Source organism: Peromyscus maniculatus, chromosome 19 (genome assembly GCF_049852395.1).
Source record: "Peromyscus maniculatus bairdii isolate BWxNUB_F1_BW_parent chromosome 19, HU_Pman_BW_mat_3.1, whole genome shotgun sequence".
Classification (NCBI taxonomy): domain Eukaryota; kingdom Metazoa; phylum Chordata; class Mammalia; order Rodentia; family Cricetidae; genus Peromyscus; species Peromyscus maniculatus.
The window spans coordinates 12,934,745-12,959,286 of NC_134870.1; the positions used below are offsets into that span (position 1 = coordinate 12,934,745).

At 38.1% G+C, this 24,542-nt stretch overlaps 1 protein-coding gene across 16 annotated transcripts in view; it reads right to left on the reverse strand.

Moving 5' to 3' along the window:
- Positions 1–24,542, reverse strand: part of Nol4 (nucleolar protein 4) — a 332,403-nt gene that overhangs the window by 23,835 nt on the left and 284,026 nt on the right. For all 16 annotated transcript variants that reach the window (XM_006970216.3, XM_006970215.4, XM_042263793.2 and 13 more), the window contains one exon: positions 1–181. In XM_006970216.3, coding sequence (XP_006970278.1) covers positions 1–181 — 181 coding nt within the window. The remainder of the gene's footprint in view (positions 182–24,542) is intronic.

Consider the following 24,542-nt stretch of genomic DNA (forward strand, 5'->3'; position numbering starts at 1 on the left):
CACTACTAGATGTGTCATTCAGGTTTAGCAGTCCTCCTCCTAGCCCTCGGTAACTATGGTAACTGTAGGTCCCATTGCCATTGATGTACAATACCTCCTGTGAGCCTGGAACAGTAGATGTTGAGTAGGTGGCCTGGGCTGCCTCGGGCTTGCACTGTTTGTCAGCAGGAGTCGTTTCGTCCTGCAATGAAACAGCATTGCGTCATTGTGACATTTCTGTTCTGCTTCACCTTGCACACTCTCAAAGCCAGGCACATGGCTGCCACTGGGTAAGAAAATTCCATACAGTGAACATTAAGCTAATGTGTATATTTTCTCCATCTTTGCTAAATAATAATAACAATAATAAAAAGAGTAAGGCAACAATGTGGACAGGCTATAGATGGAAAACATGACAATTTCCAACTAAATTTAAAATGAGAGAGAAAGAGAGTGCTTCACAAGCACCAAGAGGTGAAAGTCACCTAAAGGACCACTGGCAAGTGAATGGACAGAGAAATCAAGGGACATGTACATAGTGGGATCCTGTTTGACCTTGAAAACAGGTAAAGAAACCCTCATATGTACTATAAAACTGATGAAGCCCAAGGACATTGTTAAGTGAGTAAGTGTGTGCTGTAATAGAGCAGATGCTGCAGGGGAGGTGGGTGAGAAGTCAAAGGCACAGAATGGTGGTCCCCAGGTCTGTGTGGAGTCAGGCTGGGGAACAGGGTTTCATCATTCAGAGAAGTAGGAGCATGGGCCTGGGATCTATACTTAATATTTATATCCTGATATTGGGGAAGTGACTGGGAGAGAGGGTGGCTTTTAATTAATACAAAACAACTTTAAGCAACAAAGACTAAAAATACACAGAAAGTGATTACAGTGGAAGATAAAAATATTAAACAAAATTTGATCTTTTATTTGTTCACTTCTCCTATCTCCTGCCTTTCATTTCTTCCTCATTTCCTTTCCTGTTTCTTCCTTTCCTCATCCCCTTTCTATTTTATTTTATAGTTTAAAAACATCAACAATTTTGATTGAGTACAACCTCTTCACTAGGCCTGACGCCTTCATCCCAGGAGCCTGACAAAGGCCTTAGCAAACACCCGGGTCCTTCAGCTTTTTGCCTTTCTCTTTGCATACACATTCACCATTGTCCACGAAACTACCTTTACCCCAGTCAAAAAGGTGAGTTGTAGGGGAATAAACAAATTAACTTTGTAATAAATGGTATATTTTCAGTGACAAAATGATTGACTTTCTCTTTAGCTGTGAGTTTATAAAGTCTAAAGTATACGCAGCATGACTAGTTTAATCTCACTTGCTCTATACACTATATTTCTTCTGACCTCATCCTTCCCTTAATGCTTCCATGTTGAGAACGACCTTCTCCAAGCAAGACAAGATCTTTACTCCCAAGCCATATCCCTAGCCTTCTTTGATTTTCAACAAGAAATATTTCTATAAATCTATTTCTAATCGATTTTAGGAGTGAAATTTTCATAATCAGGAGTGTTTTGCATGGCTTCAGATCAGAATAAAGTAAACATTGAGTAGAGCATGTAATTGTCAGGTCTTTTCCCAGCTGCTACAAAAGGGAAACAGTGAATAAGACCGTTCTACAGCTGAGCTATGTTATATTGATATCTCGTCTTTCCTATGATGAAAACTTGGCGTGATTCTGTTCTTGTGTAAGGTGATGTACTCAGCTCAAATGAGTCTGTTTCACTCAGCCGTGGGGAAGGGGCACATGATCTACAGCTTTCACATTTATTTCCAGTAAGATTATAAAAGAGAACTCGCTACTTGATGATATCTCAATCTTAATGGTACAGTAATACCAGTGACCTAATTTCAAAGTAAAAAATAAGAAGAGAGAGGAAATGGAAAAGAAAATTTACACGGCATGAAATTTGAATTTTGTTGTAATTTATTTACTAATATAACTATTTTTAAAAGTAACAAAATGATGCTTCTGAAATTTATCTCATGCAAACATGAGCTGATCTAAATTGGTATACTGTTTGAATGTCGGGTTGTAACTGCAAAGCTTGCCCTTTGAACCACAGAACCCCTGCAGGGCGTATTACCTTCATATAACACTTTTTCTGGGAGAAACTGTCAAGTCAAGCAAAGACCAAAATAGAATTAGAATCTGTTGCTGCTGCTAGCTCTACTTTCATGACGGTCCAGTTGGTAGTTCTAGTTGACTAATTTTAATTTTTTACCAATGAAAGAGCACCCAGAGAAGGTGGATTTCAGACTATGGTTCTCTGTAGAAAAGAATATGGAGTCATGAGACTTACTTCTGATAACTGAAACTTTTAAATACATTTCTATTTGGTACATAGGCAAATATTATATTTGTTTTGTTTTATACTTAAGATGAAGCTTAAACAATGTGGGATAGTAAAGACAGTGTTTCTGGAAATCTGTTGTTGTTGAAAACATAGGTCATAACAAGCAGGGCTCAGATAATCAGGTTAATGACAGTGATGTGAACAAGCATCAGGGACAAGGACAGAATCTCTAGTTAGTGGAAAAATACAGACCCCCATAAGACAGGGAACTATATTATCTTACAGTCAGGTTGCCTACCAACAGGACATTGAGTCAGAGCCCAACCCTTTCACCCTGTAAACATCCTATCCAAATATCCTGTTAGCTTGCCCCACCTTATGCAGATGACAGCTTCTTGCTCCCCCACCCTGCAGGAACTATATAAACCCTCCTGAACAGAAATAAATTGCACCTTGATCAGAATCTAGACTTGGTGTATTTCCTTTGTATCTCCTGTCTCTATCATTCTGTCCTTAGGGTGGTCTAGAACCACGTTGAAGCACTGCTGGCTGGGGCAAACAAGACTCATCAATAAATCACTGTGAGTAGTGTACAAACAGCTATAATAGGACAAACTGTGTTTGACAGGGGCATTGAAATAATCAAGTCAGATCTTGGTATATCTCCTACTTGATTCATCAGTTCTTCCAGTGAAACAGTTTCCTGTGTAGGTGTGCCAACATCTCTTTATGGGCATAGGACTATCTACATGCCATCTGAAGTAAAAACATTGCCTTGAAATTCAAAACTGAATGTGCAAGCAATGTTAACATTTTTATTTTGTGAGTGGGGACTTTGATCATTTTAGATTTTTAAAAATAATTTGAGATATTGGACATTCAACCAGTATTCTATGCAAATATTAAAAAACAATATCAAACACTATAGATCTGTTACACTGGTCCCAAGCAGTTCTGACTACATATACTCAACCTATTTACATTAATTCTTCCATATTAACATAGGTGTGGCATATATGCCCTTAGTGTGAGCTTATTAAAGCTCACCAAAGAATGAATAGATGGATCTATGATGCTTACATGCTGCCGAAGTTGACTGTTGAATTCCCCCAAAGGCCCATGAGTTATAAGCTTGGTCCCCATGGTGAGGTTACTGGGAGCCTCAGGGCTGCCTAACAAATGGAAGGTACTAAGGTCACTGGGGACAGAATTCCCAGGGGACTGTGGGATCTCAACCACCCTTTCCTTGCTACTCATTTGCTTTGTGGTTCAGGATATAAATGGTTTGCTTTGTCTTGTTTTCTCAGTCCTTGCAACCCAGGTAATCCCATCATATGCCCAAAGCAACACAGGCCCTTGATTGCATGCTAACATGTCCCACAGGGTGGGGTAAATAAACTTATAACTACCTCTGGGGCTTTATTATAGTAATACAAAGCAAGTAATAAATATACTCAGATTAATTTCTCATGTAACCACCTATATCTTCTAAAGGTATTATATTCTTAAACTGATCTTTATGAAATCTGTATGATTTTTAGAGAAAACATCTGAGTGTCTCCCTGAGGTTATGAGTTACAGAATACTGACATGTGCCACACCACATCTTTTCTCTGTGGCAAGATTTACAGCTTTATTTCACTGGGAACTAACTCACCAAATGAATGCATCAAAGCATTATGGAAATGACTCAGCTCTAAGATATTCCTTCTGCCAAGACATAGCTATTGAAGTCATAAAGCAAAGGACATCAGAATGCTCTCTGTTCTTGGGGTACTTGTGAGGGCAAGCCTCAGTTCTACCACTCATATGGCGTAAATAATCTGGGATTCTGGTTGTAGGAAAGTGACAGCTCTCCTGAGACACAGTGGTCTCTCCTGTCCTGTTTGAAAGTGACAGGAAGATCCTTTCACCAGAGAGGGTCTTGTTATGTAAAAAAGGCGACATTGTTACTGCAATGTTTTCTTATGTATTCTTTGTATGGTAGAATTAGTTTGTATTATGAAGTGTAGTGTTTTAAAATTTTGACTTTTTCTTTATTAACTGCTGTAGCCTGTAGCCGTACTGGGAAGGCAGAAAATTAATTCCATTAATAAGCAAAGCCAACTTTCTAGGGATTATTTGCATTCAAACACAAATTTGCTTTATTAGTGTTTTGGCAGTCTACTATACCAAGAGAAATAAAACATACAAATCTGCCAATATAATATGTTCTGTAGTGTCTTTTGGACAAAAGTTTAATGGGAGTTAATTCATGTTTTTGTCTTAAGGGATAATCATTTTTAAAGACAGATGATTTTAATGACATTAAAAGGTACATATGCCTTGGAGTCATGTTTTACCTTTGCCATCATATTCCAATAATTAATATTTTAATAGTTAGTGAGTGCTCCATACTTTCATAACTATCAGTTTACCCTGAGTACCTATGAAGTCTGTTTTTAAAAGAGGGCCATATTAACATGCTACAAAGGTTCATATCTACACAGTGAAATACATTTAGTTAATCTACAAGAAAAATGGGTAACATTCCTTTTTATTAGAAATATTTCAAAATTTATAGTACATAAAAATAAGGATCAACAATGGAATAACCACAAACAATACTCTAGACAATTCACACACATCTCCTACCCCCCTCTTTCACACACACACACACACACACACACATTTTGATAAAAATATTTAACAGAATAAAGAAGTATTTTTGTTCACTTTTACAATTAGACTCTGGCCCCATCTATTTTTATCTCCCTCCTACCTTCAACATAAACATACATTTGCATTTCATGTGTAAAGTGCGCTTATAAGAAGGTAGGCATTTGCTTTTCCAAGGAGGGCAAGACTGGGTGGATTGGAGAAGAGACTTTACTTTCAGCTGTCAGATCATGACATGTCCTTTGCACTCTTCTGTGTTCCACCCCACGAAACTGGACAGCTTCATACTGGGGTCTGCAATTGTTTTCTTGTTCCTTGATGGACCACACAGGTGGAGTCCTAATACCCTCAGGCACATAAAGAAATTTCCACTCAATATCTTCCACACATTCTCTCTTTAACTGAAAGTTAATTGTTTCCCTGTGAGGGTCCAACAGTAGGTTTTTATAAATATGGCCTTGAAAAGGTAGCATTAGATTAACTTCCACTCTCAACACTTCCAGGATTTTTTATTTTGGATTTTATGTTATCTATATTTACCAAACATTCTTTATTTTTATGACAACAGTTTCTATACAGACAAGCAGAACATACTAGTTAGATTGTGGGTGGAGTCAGTATCAGTCATGCCCTATCTGTGTTTGCTTGTCACTTTTGGTTTTTTACAGCACCATGGAATTTGCAAAACACTTCTCCTAGTACATGGAATAATATTTTTAGAACATCATGAGGTGCGTAAAGAGCAAGGCATTATTGATTCACCTTTTCAAGATGAAGAACCTTGAATTAGGCCACAATCATTTTGCTAAAGAACAGTAAACATGTAGACACAATGCAGTTTTCAATTTGCCCTACTTTTCTGTAAGCTGATTATAGATTTCTAGTGTCCCTACATGTTCTTTGCAGTTTATATAATAGAACATTTTTACTTAAGATACATATTTTTAAATTCCTCCCTTACTTTATGAGTACAAATGGGGCTAGTGAGTACAATTCAGTCCATGTCCAAACCACCGGAAATACTTCTTCCTTCTAAAAGCTTCTCTTCTCCTATTTGAGAGCATTCCAGAAATAAGTACATTGATAAGAGTTTCCAGGGAGGATAAGAGAGAACCAGAGAACTATTGAAAATGCTCTTCAACCAGCAAGAAGCTATCTGCCATATCCGTGCCTGAACATATTCTGTGGGATAATGGGAATAGGCCTTTGATGATTTAGTCCATCTTTACAGACTTTACCCCTGGCTGGTATATGCTAACACTCAGAAATTCATATCTTACATGCACTTAGAAGGATTCCATATTCTTATCTCCACTTGAGGGCTATAAATGGTTAAGATGCCAAGATTGCAAAATTTTTCCCCACGCAACACAGACATTATTGAAAGTCACATTTGGATGGACTTCACATCATGCAATAATAAGTTTGATTATATTTATTTCTGATCTAAGAAATCAAACTGTTAGGAGGATAGCTATATTCAGAGATTCACCAAACCTTTTGAGTTTTTTGTCTGATATGTTCTCTGCAGAGTTATTTAAACACACCATCATACATGATTTCATGAGCAATAAAGTGATATTCCATGTATAAGTAGAAACTAATAAAGCTGTACTGAGAGAATGGGGGTACCATGATGGTTAAAGAGGCTATATGAGGGCTAGAGAGGGAAGGAATAGGGAGCTGTCAATCAAAGAGTACAACATTACAAGTATGAGGAGTCAGTTTTGAGATATATCTCACATCAAGGTGATTTTGGTAGTCAATGTATTTTATATTTCAAAGTAATTAAGTTTCAAGAATCTCTTCATAATAAATGATAGGGAAGTGAGGCAATGGCTATGCCCATTAGCTTGATTGAATCATTTTGCACTATGCAGGTATATAAAACATCAAATTGTACTCTCTGAATGTTTATAATTACTTCCCAAATAAAATAAAAACAAGGGTTCCTTGATGATAGCCATCCCAACTGGTTGAGATGGAATATCAAAGAAGTTTTAATTTCCATTTCCCTAATACCTAAGGATGCTGAACACTTTTGAAGTTGTTTATTGGCCATTGTATTTTTAACTATTTTAGTTCATTGCATGAACACGTTGAATGGTATTTTTGTATTTTTTTTTTGTTCAGTTCTTTACATATTCACAACATTAACCCCCATGAACCTAGAAAAGGAGGTACTGAAGACAGAACAGTACAGCTAGGGAGGAGCCAAGGAGATGGAGAGAAGGGAGTAGGTTGTGTAACCAAACTAAGCCTGCATGAAAATACCATATGGAAACCTATTACTTTGTATGCTTATTAAAATTATATACTGTCTAACTTGTAGAACATGTAGTAAAGAATTTATTCTGCTTCTTATATAAATATGCTTGTAGAAAATACACAAAACAACATAAGAACTAAAAGTCTAAAATAATAGCAATGTTTTTTTGAAGTGTGTGTGTGTGTGTGTGTGTGTGTGTGTGTGTGCATGTGTGTGAAGCAAAGGTTTAAGATCCACTGTCATCAAAAATACAAAATAAATACATTAGCACAAACATCAACCAAATTACAGTGGATGCCTGTCTCTCAAGAAGAAACCAGGAGAGCACACTGTCATCAACAGGTAAGAATCTCTGCCATGCACGTGAGGTTTGATTGTTGGCAGTTTTCAACCTAAATGTTACAATTTGCTCCTTAGCGATTGATTAAAAGTCCCTGCACTTAAATTAAGAAATCTCTTTCCATAGGTCAGTGCTTGTTATTTTGGCAAAAGTGAAGATTTTAAACAATTCCTTTGAGATTCCAAAAAAAGACTGCAAAGCCTTTTCTCAATAGTTTTGTGTGTCACATGCAGAATTTCTCATCATAGAGAAATCTTTCAGTAACAGATATTTTTAACATTAATCTTCACTACATTTTAGGAATAAGAAGTGATTTATACTAGTAATACAGTATGCTTTCTTTATTAGAATTTACATTATGAAAGCCTCAAAATATCTACGAAGTCATCATTTTTATCTACAGCTGAACTCTATTGACTAAAAATACTTTTGGGCCAGGCAGATGGCTTCCAACGTAATGGTATCTTTCAGATATGACTTATTTATCATAGCAGTCACTAAGTGTGACACTGAGAATTCTTACTACTCACAAGAAAATTTCATCCAGGACACAGATATTCAAAAAATACAAAGCCCAGAGATGATAGAAAAGGTTAATCTTTTCATTTTTTTTTTCTTGAGCAAGTAGAAAATCCTGACTAATGATGTTTTTTTGAGCTCTGATGCTGTGAAGTAATCATTGATAGTTTCAAAATTAGAGACAGGTGTGCTATCATGGTTGAGTAAGCAGAATGGAACACAATCCCTCCTAATGTCACTCTACAGAATGGATTCTTTCACAGCTATCTTTGATGAACACGATGTTCACATGGTAAACATACTTCCATGGGGATTATGTATCTTGAAAGAGCCATGTAACTGAGATCTTAATTTCTACACATTAAAAACAAGCTTATAGGTTATTATAATTTAAACTGGGTGTAAAAATTACCCATCCATTTTTGGTAGTTTGAATATATTAATTATGAAGCAGTCAAACCAATGTAATTAGAAAACCATCAATACAGCAAAGTCTGACTCACTAAGGGATAATGGTTTTTGTACTAATGTGAAATTAAATTTTAAAAGGAGCATGCATGAGAAGCCACAGAATGATCTAAAAATAAATAATCTAATGAGGAATTTAAAGCCCACTATGTAAGCCTGAGTGTGTGTTAGGTAGATGTGCAGACCTGAGCTCTTTGCTAATGTTCCTACTTTAATAGAATTGTTTCCTCTGTTTACTTCCAGGTTATGTGAAGTGTCTGACTTAACATATTGGCTATGAATGTAGTATGTTACAGTTTTAATATGATAGAAGATAAATGTTTCTATATTGCTTTATATGTAAGATGAAAAATTAATAGTTTGCAACAAACCAATTTATCAAAAAATAGTAATTTTTAGTAATTCTTTGTTTTAATTTTTATATACATATATACATGAAACTAATAAATCTTCATAAACTACTTGAATTTGGTAAGCAGCAGCTCTCTGCCCACTCCCCAACCTTAAGACTCTGAATTATATACTCTATGTCACTGGGAATAATGAGCAAATTTTCCTACCATTTTGATTTCCTAGAAGTCTCCATTCTCTATATTCCCTTGCAACATTATATCTGTGCCTTTGCTGGCATCTACAGATTTTCAACAAGGGTCTCTAAGTCTAAATCCACGATGCATACCTTTGCTCAGGCCTAGATTTGAACTACCTGCAGGACACAGCTACACACAGACCTCATGAATACCCCGAGGCAGTATGTCTAAGTTAACCTGTTTTTTCACTCTCTCCAGTTTCCAGGTGTAATTTGTTCTGCTTTCTGAATTCTTTCACTTGACTAACCATACTGTCATCTCTGTCTGGTCTTCTGTTCTAAAGACCCTGTTTTAACCAATAGCATCTTTGAAAAATCTCCTATTTATAATCTAGAATATTTTTTAATGATCTAATTTTATTTGTAATTGAAAACTTTAAGCAATGTTCTGTGAATGCTTTCCAGTTACTAGGCTAAGCACTTAACTAAGTGCTGTGTGCTTGTCAATCAGCATATAAAACAGACCAGCTCACTTACCCTCATGAGACCTAGGTGAATGTGGGGGGAAGAAATGAAATATGTAAGATACAGAAGTTATTTCAGACAGAGAGAATATCTAATAGTAAAAGAAAGTTGTATAAAGTGACAAAGCAATTGGAAATGAGTGTCCAAAAGAGAATTTATTTCTAAGAATTGTATATGAATCATAAAACTAAAAAGAAGAATAACAGATTTGTTTGCAGTCACAAAAGATCATTTGCATGCACACCAGTGTGTCTTCATATGTGTATGTCTTCTCACATGTGTACACATGTATTTTCATATGTCCAAACTACACAGAAATATATTCTACAGTAGATAACCTTCATATACAAAGACCGCTGGATATATTTTCTGTTTAATTTGTTCATATAAGGATAGAATTTAAGATTTAGATTTCCTTGCAACAAAATTTTCAGATATGATTATTTTCTCCTTGCTCCGCAGTAGTTTGCCCCATCCAGATTAACTCCCTGGTTTTGATTTCCCGGTATATAATCACTATGAACCACTGTCCTTGCTGCTGCGACACCAATGTATGTGCTGAAAAGAGTCTATCGGTCGTAAGTGCTCGTGCCTGTGCTATTATTTACCGCTGTCCTCCCTGGACATGCCAAGAGCTGCCAGTTGCTGTGGCCTCCAGTGGCTCGTTTGGATTCTGTCAGACAGACCCTCCCAAGGCCTCTGTCCCTTTCTGTCACTCTGGTGACATACTGGTGCTTCTGTGGTAGCCGCCTCTCACTTGCCAGCTCTGCCAGCTCCACCAACCCTACCTGACTCTGTAACTCACCAAACACATGCCCTCATTGTGAAGCTTGCCTCAGTTATTCATTTTGAAGATGGATCTCTGTCTGTCTTTTAAGGACTTAGAATATCAGTGTTTTATGTTTGTTTGTTTGTTTGTTTTTGTTTTTAAGTGTCAAGTTAGTCATCAAGCAATATGGTCATGTTTATTCTAAGTTAACATTATTTTTTCTTTTTGGCAAGGTAGTGTTGTTTGCATTGTAAAGCATTACAAGTCTCCTAAACTCTAATTCAAATATAAGCCCCGGGATACTTTCCTGAATGGTCAAGTCTACTACGTGTGACGTCCATTAAATATCTTCTCCAAAGTCCACTGTCCTGGAGACCTCTTAGTCAAGTCTGGAAAGGCCATTCTTCACGTTTGCCACACTGTTGTATTTTCACTTTCCCTCTGGTCTGTATTTCTCTTCTAGAACACAACTGGCTGGATATTGGACCTTTTTTTTTCCAGAATTTTGAAGGCATTTATCATATATGGATAACATTTTGGGAAGAGGCATGGACAAATATGAGATTTAAATTTCCATGTCCAAAAGACATCAACTTCGTAAAACTCAGACTCCTGCCCTAGTTCATGTAAGTAGAAGGAACTTCATAACAATTTTTTCAGAATTGGGATAGATGCATTAGTATACTCCCTTTTTGAGATTCGTGACATCTGAACTGTTTTTTATATGATGGGTTGCATACTCCATCTGAAAATTTTATGTATGGTAGAAAAAAATGTAAGCTAAATTAAAAAAAAAAAACCTCAAGGATTGCATTTCATATCACAGGGATAGCGTAAGTCACTGTAGTTTCCAAACTGACATTCTTTTTTTAAAAAACAAAATTATTTTTTTGCTTCCCAGCCACAGTTTCCATCCCTCCTTCCCTCCCAGGTCCTCTTCCCTTCACCTGTTCCTTCTCCATTTCTATTCAGAAAGGGCCAGTCCTCCCATTTACCCAACATGGTAAATCAAATTGCAGTAATATTAAGAACCTCCCCGTGTATAAAGGCTTGGCAAGGTGACCCAGTATGAGAACCACTAAAAGAGTCAGAGACAGTCCCTGCTCCCATTTTCAGGATTCTCTCAGAGGGAATATATGATAAAAAGACAACTATTCATCTCAAATATTTTACTATGATATGGATTTTTGTATATTAATAGAAATTTAAGGCCTTTTTTCCTATATCATATGTATTTTTCTACTCTTATTTAAGGTATTATACATATGCAGCAAAATGTATGCATTTGTAATATGCAAAATGTAATATAAAGTTCTAGTCCTTGAAAAATATTATTACAAATTGTTTATGATAATTAAAAAGTGCAGATTAATAGTTAGTCATCTGTAACAATCAAACTTGTGATCATGTTAGGTATGTTTTCAAGGTCATAGAGAAATATATTGTAGATAGATAGGTGATGTTCAAATGCTTCAGCAACCTATGGAATATGGCATTTAAGATGTTTAATAATCTAAGAATTTTCATGACAGTGAAACACATCTATTTTGGCAGCACCAATCTACTTCATAAAAGGATGATGGGCATCAAAGAATCTCTATATGGTGTTCACTTTCACTGTGGCAAAGCTAGTCATTTGGGTAAGAAACTGCCCCTGCCTTAACTGCTGACAGCATCCTGTACAAACTGGACAAGCAGGACACAAAGGAAAAAGACTGTCAAACTTTGCCAAGAGAAGTTGGGATAGTCCTTCAAAATTCCCACTTCACAGAAAAGTCTGTCAGATATTCTAGGCCTGTAGACCAAAGATGGATGCACCAACATTGCAGAGGAACCTTGGGTGACTGTCCAGGCAGTCAGATGCCTTTGTCATTTCTAAAGTTTTGAAAGCTGCTTTGCTTTGCATTTCCTGTTTACTCAGGTAATATTATATTCTTCTTGGGGCTCTGATGGCATTGAAAATGAGATTATAGTTTTCCTTGTTACCAAAATCAGAAATTTACATAAGAAATGTAAAGTTTATAAGGTTGAGATACATAAAAGCTTAAATTGTTTATCTAAGAAAATTTTATGAGTTCTAAAAACATAATTTTGCATTGGTAATACAAGTTAATGATAGAAAGTAAATTAGGTACACAACTTTGGACTCATGAAGATAGGCTAGATAATGGAGTATTTTCTCTAATTTGCCAAATGCAAAAGGACTAGATATTATAAATGTAATTCTTACATGATAATTCTTATTGTATGTAATCTTACTATGTTAAAGCTAAAAATCTTTCTTTTCATCTAGACAAAAAGGGTGAAATGTTGTGGAATATTTGTTTAGATATGTAAGAATGTATTACATTCATTTAACTATGTAAAGATATGTTGCATTTGTTTAATTACATAAAGATGTGCTGCTGTTTTACCTTGCCTGTCTGAGGCAACTGATTGTTCTAATAAAAAGCTCAATGGCCAATAGCATAGGAGGAAGTATAGGTGAGACTTCCACGCAGAGATAGCAATCAGGAAGAAGAATTTAGGCTCAAGGAAGAATGAAAAAGAAATGATAGGGAGATGCCAGGGGTAAGACAGACAGACATGGAAGAAGCAGAAAAGTAGGATATGAGAATAAAAGTAAGGTAAAAAGCCCATAGGCAAAATATAGATGAATAGAAACAGATTACATTAAGTTAAAAGAGCTAGTAGGACAAGTCTAAGCTAAGTAATTCTCCATGTCTTTACTTAGGGGCTCCTTAGTGGCTCAAAGAAAATGCCAACTACAGTTCAGTTACATAGGATAAATGTAGCAGGATTAAAGCTGTAGCTTTACACTAAGTCAAAAGTGCTCTATGTTACATAAAAAAGGACTAACTTTAGCATCACTGAAAAACATACCTATAATTAAATAAAATGCATATTGTAGTATATATTGAACACACACCCTGTGTAAGACACTGTGGCTGCAGATGCAGAGAATAACATAGATGGAATATCTGCTTCCAGTGAGCTTGCACATTAGCATGGGATGCAGGTAACACATACACAGATAATTAATTATAAGTAATTGAGAGCTAAAAGAAAACCAACCAATATTACACATGCATAGAATAGAGGACCTAAAGATAGATATCCAATCCAGCACAGGTCATATGCACAAAACTGTAGTGTCTGGAGGAAGAGAAGTGCTATTTAGATGGTGTTTATCAAGTCTTGACTACATCAAGAACTGCTTTGACCTGCTTGTTGGCTTAACTCATACAACAACCCTATGAATTAGACATCATTAAGCTATGGCTTCATGGGAGGTGAAAAGGGGTATGAGTGATTTGTCATTCTTTGAGTTCAGCATCTAAGATCCAGACATGGAGTTCTTACTCCCAATGGAGAGGCTCAACCACAGTGTCTTCTTGTTCCTCCACTATAAGACGAGCCTTCTTTCCATCTCAGAATCATCAAGGTCACAAGATTTCCAAACCTTACTATGAAGTCAACAGGATGGGGGTATTTAATTGAACAGAGAAAGCAAACAATGATGTTTGTTCATCCACTCGGATTATTTTGCACCTGAGTCATGACCAAAAACTGTCAAAAGCTCTCTACTCTCAAAGGCCTGCTTTTTTCTAGGAATAAAGCTGACCACTGATAAGTAAATAATTAAAATGTACACTTTATATGAGGGTTAATGGTTTAGCAGTATAAATGACAAACAGTACTAACCTTAAGGTACAAACTGCTGAAGAGAAGGTTATGGAATTTAAAGTATGGCGGACAGAAGCAGTCTAGGAGGATACTTGCAGGAAGCATAGCTTAGCGTAAGCATTGGAGAAATCAGATTGTCAATCATACAGACCTATTTTTTTCATTGGAAGGAAATGAATAATACCTCTTCTCCTGGAATTCTGGAGTGGCATGGTCAAACCATCTGGTGATCCTTCACTGTTCTATTAGGAGCCAGCCTCTACCGGAATCCCCAATATCCTAACCACTGTTTAGGTCCTAATCCTGACCTTTGTCTCTCAGTGAATAGAACACATCTCTACTAAAGAGGCTCCATGTACTTTGTATCCTCCAGCAATAGAATCTAGCCTTGTGCTTGTACCAGATCCTTCCTCTAGGCCCTAGCCCTGAGCTCTGTTTACCAGCCAGAACCATGGCTCCTGGGTCAGGAAGCAGTATGGGAAGAAGGGGCAGTCAGAGACTGCATTGGATTGATGTCTTGATATCTGCTTTGAATACACTATGTACTAATGCTGATCCAGGAGGGAGTACAGACAAGCAGTTAGGCACACAGATAGGAACTTCGGAGACAAGGTTTGCCGGGAATGTATATTTTTCAGGGAACACATTCTGAATAAAATTGAAATCCATGAGACTACAGAATAAAAGAAAAAACTCCACAAGCAAGGCCAGGGGTCAGAAAACTCTAGGTTGAGAATAAGAGACATACTACATGCAGAAGTAGTTGCAAGAACTTGTGAGGAAATGAACATTCTGTCCTACAAATCAAGGACAGTATAAAGTATTAGGTAGACAAAAATAACAGACCTGGACAAATACTCCTGGAAGTGCAGATCAGATGATCACTAAGACCACCAGCTTTAGAAAGGTAAAATTCATTAGTGACCTTGAAGGAAGAGTAACTTTTAAGTGGAATGGACACATAAATCTGCATCTTTTCGAGGCAGAATCTATGGACTCAATTGGGCAACAGTCACTGAAGACACTGTGTTTAAAGAGACCTGCTGTGACAGGGAGAACACATGTAAACTGTGAGAACTGGGGCATGGGTAGAAGCAATCATATGTGGGGTTTCTTTTCTTTTTACCTTTTTCTGATGGGAATGGAAGTGAAATAGTGACAGAGAATAAATGTTGACTGAGGGTAGAGTGGAGGGTTGGTGGAGTGTGAGCAGCAGGGTTACTGTCTCTCCTGGGACCCCAAAGAGTTCATCTTTGAGGAGAGAAGGGGAAGTCATACCTTAGATGGATGTATGCTAATGGGCAGAGGAGAGGAGAAACTGCTTTGTTCCATGAACAGGGACAGGGTATGGTGAAAGAATGGATAACACACAGCAAGAGAGTCAAGTTTTTAAAGACACTGTGGTGGTTTGAAAGAAAATGGCCCCCAAATGGAGTGACACTATTAGGAGGTGTGACCTTGCTGGAAAAAAGTGTGTCATGGTGGGGGTGGGCTTTGAGGTCTTCTATGCTCAAGCTATTCTCGGTGTCACAGTTAACTTCCTGTTGCCTGCAGATCAAGATGTAGAACTCTGAGCTCCTTCTCCAGCACCATGTCTGCCTGCATGCCACCATGTCTTGCCATGATAACAATGAACTAAACCTCTGAAACTGTGAGCCACCCCAATTAAATGTTTTCCTTTATAAAAGTTGTCATGGTCATAGTGTCTCTTCACAGCAATAGAATGCCTAACTAAGACAGACATCTACACAAAAGATGCTATGAGTCAGCAGGGCTCTAATGCAAAAGGAACAAGCTCTCCGTGATGAAGAAGCCACCTCTCCCAGTTGTGTGTCCCGAGGTAGGTGCTGTGCTCATGCTTACACACTCCTCTTTGTTCACATGAGTTAAGTGAGATGAAAAAGTAAAATGAAATAGAGAAAAGACTTCCCAAGTTATAGGGGAGGAAACAGTCTCCCATGAGAAGAATGACATTTTCCAATATTGTACAACATAGTCATAATAGATGGGTATAGCAGGGATCTACTTGATCCCAAAGCTACACTCATGCTGAAGACTACAGCCTTATAACATGAGCAGCTGTACTGAGCTGTAAGGATATGGTGGGATGTCTTCAGCTAACTTCAGATAGAGTGTGAATGTGACAGAGCAAAAACTCCAAATTCTTTGAATTCTACACTCTTCTTTTCTGACTAATGAAAGTTTATTTGGGTACTCCTTCACATTCCAGGTTCTGGAACAATCCCTCACGGAAGTGACTTTTATACAAGCCCACTCTTTTCCCTCCAGACCACCATCCCCTCCCATCCATGCTCTTCCTTCCCACAGATGATGAAGCACTCAGTGAACCAAGGACTCAGCTCTAGTCCTAACTTCATTCTTGTCCTAAAACGAGGCCTGCCCTGAGTCTCTGCTAAATCGCATTGGAGATGACAAGAGGACACAAATTCAAACTCTGAGGCTTCAGCAACGGCCTCTCTCCATCATGGACCAGTTGTTGCTTACCGAAATACCTTTAATTAATCCTTCTACTCTGGCAGAGACTGCCAGAAACATTGTATACATCATTAAGGTAGGTTAAAGGAAATCCTTATACAAAGTAGATCTTGTCCACTAGTGTGCCTCAAGCTTAAGCTAATTTTGTGACTAGAAAATTAGGACACAGAATGTAAAGAGAACAATGGGGCTGGGAGGTGTGACTCATTTGGAGCACTCATGCCTTGCATATGGAGTAGGACCTGAGCCCAAGCCCCAGCGTAGTAGACACAAAAATCATAACAAAATAATTAAAATTAGAAAAAAAGAAAGAAGGCTAGTCATACAGTTTTAATAGGGTTTATTTTAATGTAAAAGAATATACCAATGGAATTAAATTTTTAAATTTAAAAATAGCCTCTTCTTATGTTTCTTTAGTAAATAAAATGGTATAAATGGAGCTAAAATTGAAGATTATTTAGGCATCCTAACATTACATGTATCTAGTTTTAGCTGTACCTTCCACTCAATGTCTATAGAAAAATGTTTTTTCTTTTTTTTTTTTTTTTTACTTTTAAAGTTTACTAACAGCTTTAAATGATAGCTTGAAGTCTAAATATCACCCAACTGTTCAGGATGGGGGCATTTCACTTTAAAAATGGCATTTAAAAGAAAATTAAAATGAAGAATTGTAGTGGGTAGCCATTCCAGCTTGGATCTTGAAGCTCCAACCCCCATTGAGACTCTGGCAACTGTCACGCCTACGAGGCGGGGCGAGGGGAGGTGCTGGAAACCTGAGAGCTGGATGGGCAAGCGCTCGCTCAGGGCGCGCTCTCTGTGCCTGGACCCTGGATGGTGGAGATTGATTGTGCAGAGCTCCAGAGAACACCGCTGGATTGCTAGACGCCTTCCCCAGACCCCCGCGACCTATCCATTCTTTCATTTGTAAGTCATCCACTAAATAAATCTTCCTTTTAACTACGTGGAGTGGCCTTTATAATTTTCCCCAATAAAGAATAATGGAACTGCACAAATCATATCTCTGTGAATTGAGCGTTGTCTTCAATTCAGAATTTGTCTTTGTTGGGATTAGCTGTTTGTGGCAACCCAGGCATTCTACAGGAGGCAGACTTACTGATAAGCAGTTTTCTTTTCCCTTTTTTAAAATTCACTTTTGTTCCCAATCATTAAGATGATTAATATTTTTAATTCCTCCAAGGCTAAATTATGCAAATAAGGTGAAACTCCCTTCTCTCCTCCCCCATTCATTTTATGAAACATTTGCAAAAGGATACGACAGTGTACTTGGGAGTGTGGACATTGCAATGAGCTATGTGAAGATACTCCAGTGCTTCTTGGAAGCCTGGCCTGAGCTAGGGTACAAGGTTGAGGCCAGCCCCCAACACCACACTTTTTTTTTGTCCCAGGTGTTTATGTGGATAAAAGGCACTATGGTATCTGCCCTTCAAGATGCTGTTGAATAGAGCTTTACTGGTCTTTGTAAAAATCTTATAATAGTGTGGTCTAAGTTACTATGTAGACATTGTATACATTGTATACAACAAGAAAAACAATCTGAACATCTTAAATTCTAGAGGAATCTAAGGAAAACAACAAACCTCCAGAGCCTGCCTGTACCCTTCGGCTCTCTCCATCAAAACCTGTGTTTCTCTTACTGGGTTCTGGCATGTTTGTCTGCCCCTGCCTGTGGAAGCCTGAGGTTGACTTCAGTTCACTTCAGATGCTTTCTACCTTATTCATGGAGACATGTCTTGTCACTGAACCCAGAACTTGCTGGTATGTCTATTCTGAGACTCTCCCTCTGCTTTCTTAGCACTGGAACTTCAGGGGCACCACACCTACTCCACAAGGTGCTCACTGGGCTTTTGTTTTCCTGGCATGGGGCATGACACTTGCCTGGCCAGGGCTTTACCAATTGAGCCATCTCCTTGCTACCTACGTTTTTAAAATTTTACTATTTGAGAATTTCATACAGGGTGCTTTAATCAAATCCCACCACCCCCAACCTGTTATGTATCCATCTGCCAATTTTATCTCCCAATTTCATGTTTTTTGTTTGTTTGTTTTTAATGCACCAAGTGTTCTTAGTGCTTCCAGTATGTGCGTGGATATAGAGCATTCCAATGGATCGTGGTTCCATTAGCAGTTCTCCCAGAAGTGAAAAGCTATCAAACAAAAGCCCAGTCCAGGTACAGGTTATGTCCCTTTGAGGTCACATAGACCCCTTCTCCAACTGATACAAGCGATTGCCATTTCTACCTCAGAACTTGAAGGTAAGATCCTACCCCTTCTGTGGGATGTCTTTCTATATGCTGTGAATATATGTTGTTCCCATTGGTTAATATATAAGCTGCTTTGGCCTATGGCAAGGCAGCTTAGAGGCAGATAGAAAATCCAATGAGAGAGAAAGGAAGGAGAAAGGTGGAGTCCAGAGAGATGCCAGCTGCCACCCAAGGAACAGCAAGATGCCAGCAGACTGGTAAAACCACAGAACACGTGGCAAAACATATATTAATAGAAACGGGTTAATTTAAGATATAAGAGCTAGCTAGCAAGAGGCCTGCCATAGGCCATACAGTTTGTAAATAATATTAAGCCTCTGAGTGATTATTTTATAAGCAGCTGTGGACTGTGGGGCTGGGCAGGATGAGAGAAAACTTTTGACTACATATCCCTGAAGACACCACATACTTGGGTCATAGGACATGGAGAAATCAACCTGATATTGAAGAACAGATATTGTGTGTGTCCCTTGAGATACACTTTTTAACCTGATCAACAATGACAGCCTAATGGGGTGCATATACATTTGTTAAAAAGAACAAGACCCCACCACCCAATGTGGAGTTAAGGGATGTAAATCAGTTACCACACCCAATGTTCCTGTTCCACGTTTGCTTTTCTATTTTCACTTCAAATGATTTGTTTCTGTCATGTTCTTGATTTCTAGCATTTCTTTTCATTTTGAAAGAAAATTTCATTTTTTATGAGTTTGTCTATACTATGAGTGGGAAGGCAGAAAAGTGAGGAGAGATATTAGTCTCCTGCTAGTGACACTTACAGAGTTTTGATAATGCATAAATGATTGCATTGACATTCCTTCTCATCTTCACATATAAAAACTCAATGATAATTTGTATATATTTTCCCTCTTGAATGGAGTTAGAAGGAATTTTATGTTTTGCATGCACAGTTCCACATTAGGTATAACTCATGGACACAAACCACCTTTAGTATGTTGATAATATTTTTCCTTTATGTGTACCTAACACATTTGCATATGTGTGAACATCTTAAATATAACTTTAAGTAGCTACCTTTGTACATAGTTTTCAGATACATAATATACATACAGTATATAAATATATGATTGCATATATTTCTAAAAAAACAAAGTAAATAAAAATGTCATATAGACACATTATATATTCTGTAAGAAGGTCATATCTAGTTTTAAGAATTAAGATACTTTTCTTTTTTTAGCAGCTTTCTTTAAAACTACTTTTTCCCCAAGGAGCTATGCATTGGAGACATAATGTCTCCTCATGGTATACATTCTGCCAGTCTTTCAAGGGCACAAAATTATCATTGCCTTTAAAAGTGGATCTTTCATGAAATGTGTATTTGAAGCATATGATCAGAGCTGAAGAAAGAAGATGGCTGCCATGAGGCTTCATCTCCACCCCTGTATATTGATGCTCTAAAGTGCTCTGTTTGGTGTGGAACATCCTCCATGGCCTGCAGTAGCATTTATAACAAACTACTGCATTCAGCCTGCTGCTATGACAACTATCCAGGGGCAAATGTCAGGTCAGCTCCCTGCATCTGCATCTCCCTATAATTGTTTTGTCAGAAGCCTAATAGCAGCCTTCTTTCTCTTGCAGAGCAGTAAAAAGCAACAGTGGCCAAGAACTAAATGTTGAGGCATTCTTTGTCTGTTCCATGCTCATATTCTTGGTTCCTACCATACTGTCTGTGATTTTTCCCTATTTGGTGCAAAGTGATATTTAGTAGGTTGCTTCCTGACATTTGAAAATGCAGCATTAATGTGGATGATTAACTAACTGTTCTTGGGATTGGGCACTCTTAATGTTAGTGGGCATTTTGTGGAAAGTCTCCTTTTGTCCCTAAGACTGATTATTTGTCCTGCCACATCTAGCTGACATGTAATTATTATTAAATGCCTATCTTCATTCTAATATGAAACTGAGTGTCTTTGGGGCTCAGAGTGGTAAAGAAATCAAGGCTGTTTTAGTCCCACAGAATGATAAAAATCATAGAGTCAAACACTATTCTGAGGGACATCTGGAAGCCATTACAGTGTAGCTGGACATGTGTCAAGCACTAAAATACCCTGTGCTCAGAGTTGTTCCTAAATAGTGAGGTAGAAAAGGGACTTCATCATGTGTATCAATGCTTCATGCAGGAGGTGCATCTTCCAGCAGATACACCTTGAGGTGAATATATCATAAAGGCCAGGTGTGAGGCAGGGACTGCGAACAGCTGGAGAGAAAGTGGGTCTGCTGATGAAAGAGTTAGTTAAGATCCATACTCAAACACCTTCAATCCATCAAATGTCACTCAGAAAGACAGAAACCAGGCACAGCCAGATCTGCCTCTGCAACACTGAGTTGTGAATAACAATAGCAATGGCATGCATATTACTCTGTGTCTGATAATCCCAAATACAGGCATATACATGCACACAAACTTGAACTCTCAATGTAAGTATGATGCTGTGTGATGCTCTGCCTCTGTGGTCTGTCTTTTTTTTTTTTTTAACTGCTAAATGAAAATGATACTGAAAGGTGATGATTGTAGAATTTAAGTCTGGACCTGGCATATGAAATGTTTGACAGATGTGGCTATTAGAATATGAATAATAGTTAAGTGCTAGTTCAATGTAAATAAGTACAGAAAGGGTCTTGCATTTTAGGAATTGACTCAAGGTGGAACTTAAGGAAATTCACAGATAACAGGACGGTCTCAACGATAACTTGAAAGCCTCCTTGGACTTCACAAACTGGTTTCATAGGCAGTAATTAATGGAATAAAGATGCAATTGAATTAAACTAATGTGGCCTTTGGAGTTCTGCACTCATAGTAATATTCAAATTCCTGCATGCTGAGAGCTGAAATTCATGAAGCATTCTGATCTTCATTATTCAGACCATTACCCCCAAATCAAAAGGGGGATGGATCTTCTGCACTGGATCTGTCTTTTGTTATCCTTTTAAAGGGAAACTATGTTTCTAGTAACATAAGCAATGAATCTCTGAAAAGGTAGGGAAAAAAGAAGGAAGGGAGGAAAAGAGAGAGGGCAAGGGACAGAAAACCTAAGCTGAAAACTAACCCTTTTTTTAAAAATGTCAAATGCTGTTTATTGAAGGAGGGAAGAGGTCTTAAATACAGGCTTACAGCATAATGGGAGAACCCTGGAGGGCAGAAGTTTGCTACTGATGTTTTACAATCTTGCATCTAAGCTGTTAACGCCCATTATGCAGGGTACACAGGCAAGGAACTTCCCTTAAGCATTCAGGAGGGTGGAACCTGGTAGGGAATTAGCATAGGGAGGATATCAATGTCAAGGTCAGCAAGCAAGACAACAGTTACCCAAAACAGGGGTCAGAGCCCTACAGGTCCCCCTTTTACTAAAAAATGAGCTTCTGACTTAGTTTGCATGGGACATTAGCAGGTCACCTTACCTGTCATAGAGACACCTGCCCAGGCCACACAGGTGCTCTGTCTTAGGTTGGTGAGTGCCCCCCAGGAATTACCCATCTCTGAATACTCATTTCATAATTGCTTACTACAGCTAGCACAGTGGAGACCCTGGCAGCAAAAGTAGCTACCACAGTTAGTTAATCTTTCATTCTATTTGGCATGATACTTTTAATTCAATAGTTATATACATTTCAATTGGCTTTGGAAATTATAAATTTATAAACTCAAGTTCCATCTTACAAGGATTTTTGGGATACCATCTTACAAGGATTCCAATTTGCAGTAAGGCTCATTAAGGAAGGGAATGGCTCAGTTGCCTTTAGCCTACTGGCTATGGGTGGGATAGGACCTCTGTTGGTCTTTTCTGTGTCGAAAACTAACCCTTTTTAGGAATGCTATTTTCACAAAAAAGAAGTTGGTTTTTATTTATATATGTAGCTATTTATTTATTTTTAATGTGGTTGTTATCATTATTATGTGTTGCTAATGACTAAAGCATGTGCCATGCTGCCTATGTGTGCCAATGATATGTGGTGTGTGTGTGTGTGTGTGTGTGTGTGTGTGTGTGTGTGTGTGTGTGTATGTACACAGGCATGTGCCCATGGTATATGTGATGTGTGTATTTGAGTAAGCACAGGTGTGCCTGTGTCATGCTGTCTGTGCAGAAGTCAGAGGACTTTTTATTTATTTTCTGATAAATAAAATGCTGATTGGCCAGTAGCCAGGTAGGAAGTATAGGCGGGATAAGCAGACAAGGAGAATTCTGGGAAAAAGAAAGCTGAGGCAGTAGATGCCAGCCCGCTGTCCAGGTAGCAGCATGTAATGGCACACAGGTAAAGCCATGGAAAATGTGGCGACATATAGATTAAGAGAAATGGGCTGAGTTTAAGGGAAAGAGCTAGTCAGTGGTATGCCTGAGCTAATGGCCGAGGAGTTTTAATTAATATAAGCCTCTGTGTTTTCACTTGTGTCTGAACAGCTGTGGGACTGTGGGGTTGCAGGGCCCAGGCAGGACCAGAGAAACTTCAGCTACACCTGGCTCCTGTACTTCACACTCCATGTGAGCTGGCCCAAGCTACAGGTGGATTCTCCATCTCTACTATGCATCTCACATTAGGTGTTGTGGGACTACAGGTGTGTGCCATCTTATCCAGCTTTTTCACGTGGGTTCTGGGGATCGAACTCAGATTGTCAAGGTTTGTATAGAAAATGCTTTTTTTTTTGAAACCTGTAATATACCACTTCGTTCTTTAAATGACTTGTAAAAAGAGATTCTTCTTCTGAGAACACATGTTCGCAGCCTCTGAGCTGCAGCACCTTTGTGTGCATGCCCACATAGACTCACAGGACACCTTGACACTCCTACCTTCTCACTCTGTTTTCTAAGGGCTTAAATCAGGCTACCTTACTCTTCTGCCTTTTCAGATACCTGAAATGAAGACAGATTTTCTGTCCTCTTTTCTACAGTACCCTGTTCAAAATAATAAGTAGCCAAAAGAAAGACATTATTAACCAAAAAATGTTTTGTTTTACATCTGTCTACTTGAATTACTTGAGGATTTTCTTTTCGGAAACATTTAGGAAGCATTTGCTCACATTGAGATATTTTACGACTTAGGTTTAATGTTTAGTTTAGTTGTAGCTCTCTTTCATCTTTGGCTTTCTGGTCTCTATCCAGAAATCAGAACTCTAGTATATAGTAAATGACACTTGGATTTTCATAAAGGAATTAGAAAACACAAAAGTTAGAGACACAGAAGTGTGACAGGCACTTCATGCCACACATGTCATATGATTGATTGTAGCTGCTAGCATGCCCCACTACATTTTCTTAAATAGAAGAGCCCAGAAATTTTATAATAGGAACAGAAAATCACTCAGGAACTGGTTGATCTTAAGGAGAAATCTGACTTGATGCACCACTTCTGACTTTGCTTCCTGATGAAGGTGACAGTGATGATGATAGAAACCCTCTTTCCAGAGAATCCTAACACACTGAGTAGTGGTTTCCATGTCTCATTCCTGGAGTGTGAATGAGGATTAATGCAGGTGCCATGGAGAAGTGTAGGAGTCACTGCCTTGTCCAATTCAAGTCATTTTTTCCTCAAAATTATTGCTGACAAAGTAAAGGACATGAAAGGACCATAAAGATGAGCTTCCTGAGGCTGGAAACTTCAGAAACTTATAATGCAGTAGTCAAAAAGGCTGCTGTATGAAGACCACCAGTCTTCCCACACCATTATGAGAGAGAAGTCATCCACCGAGGCAGAGCA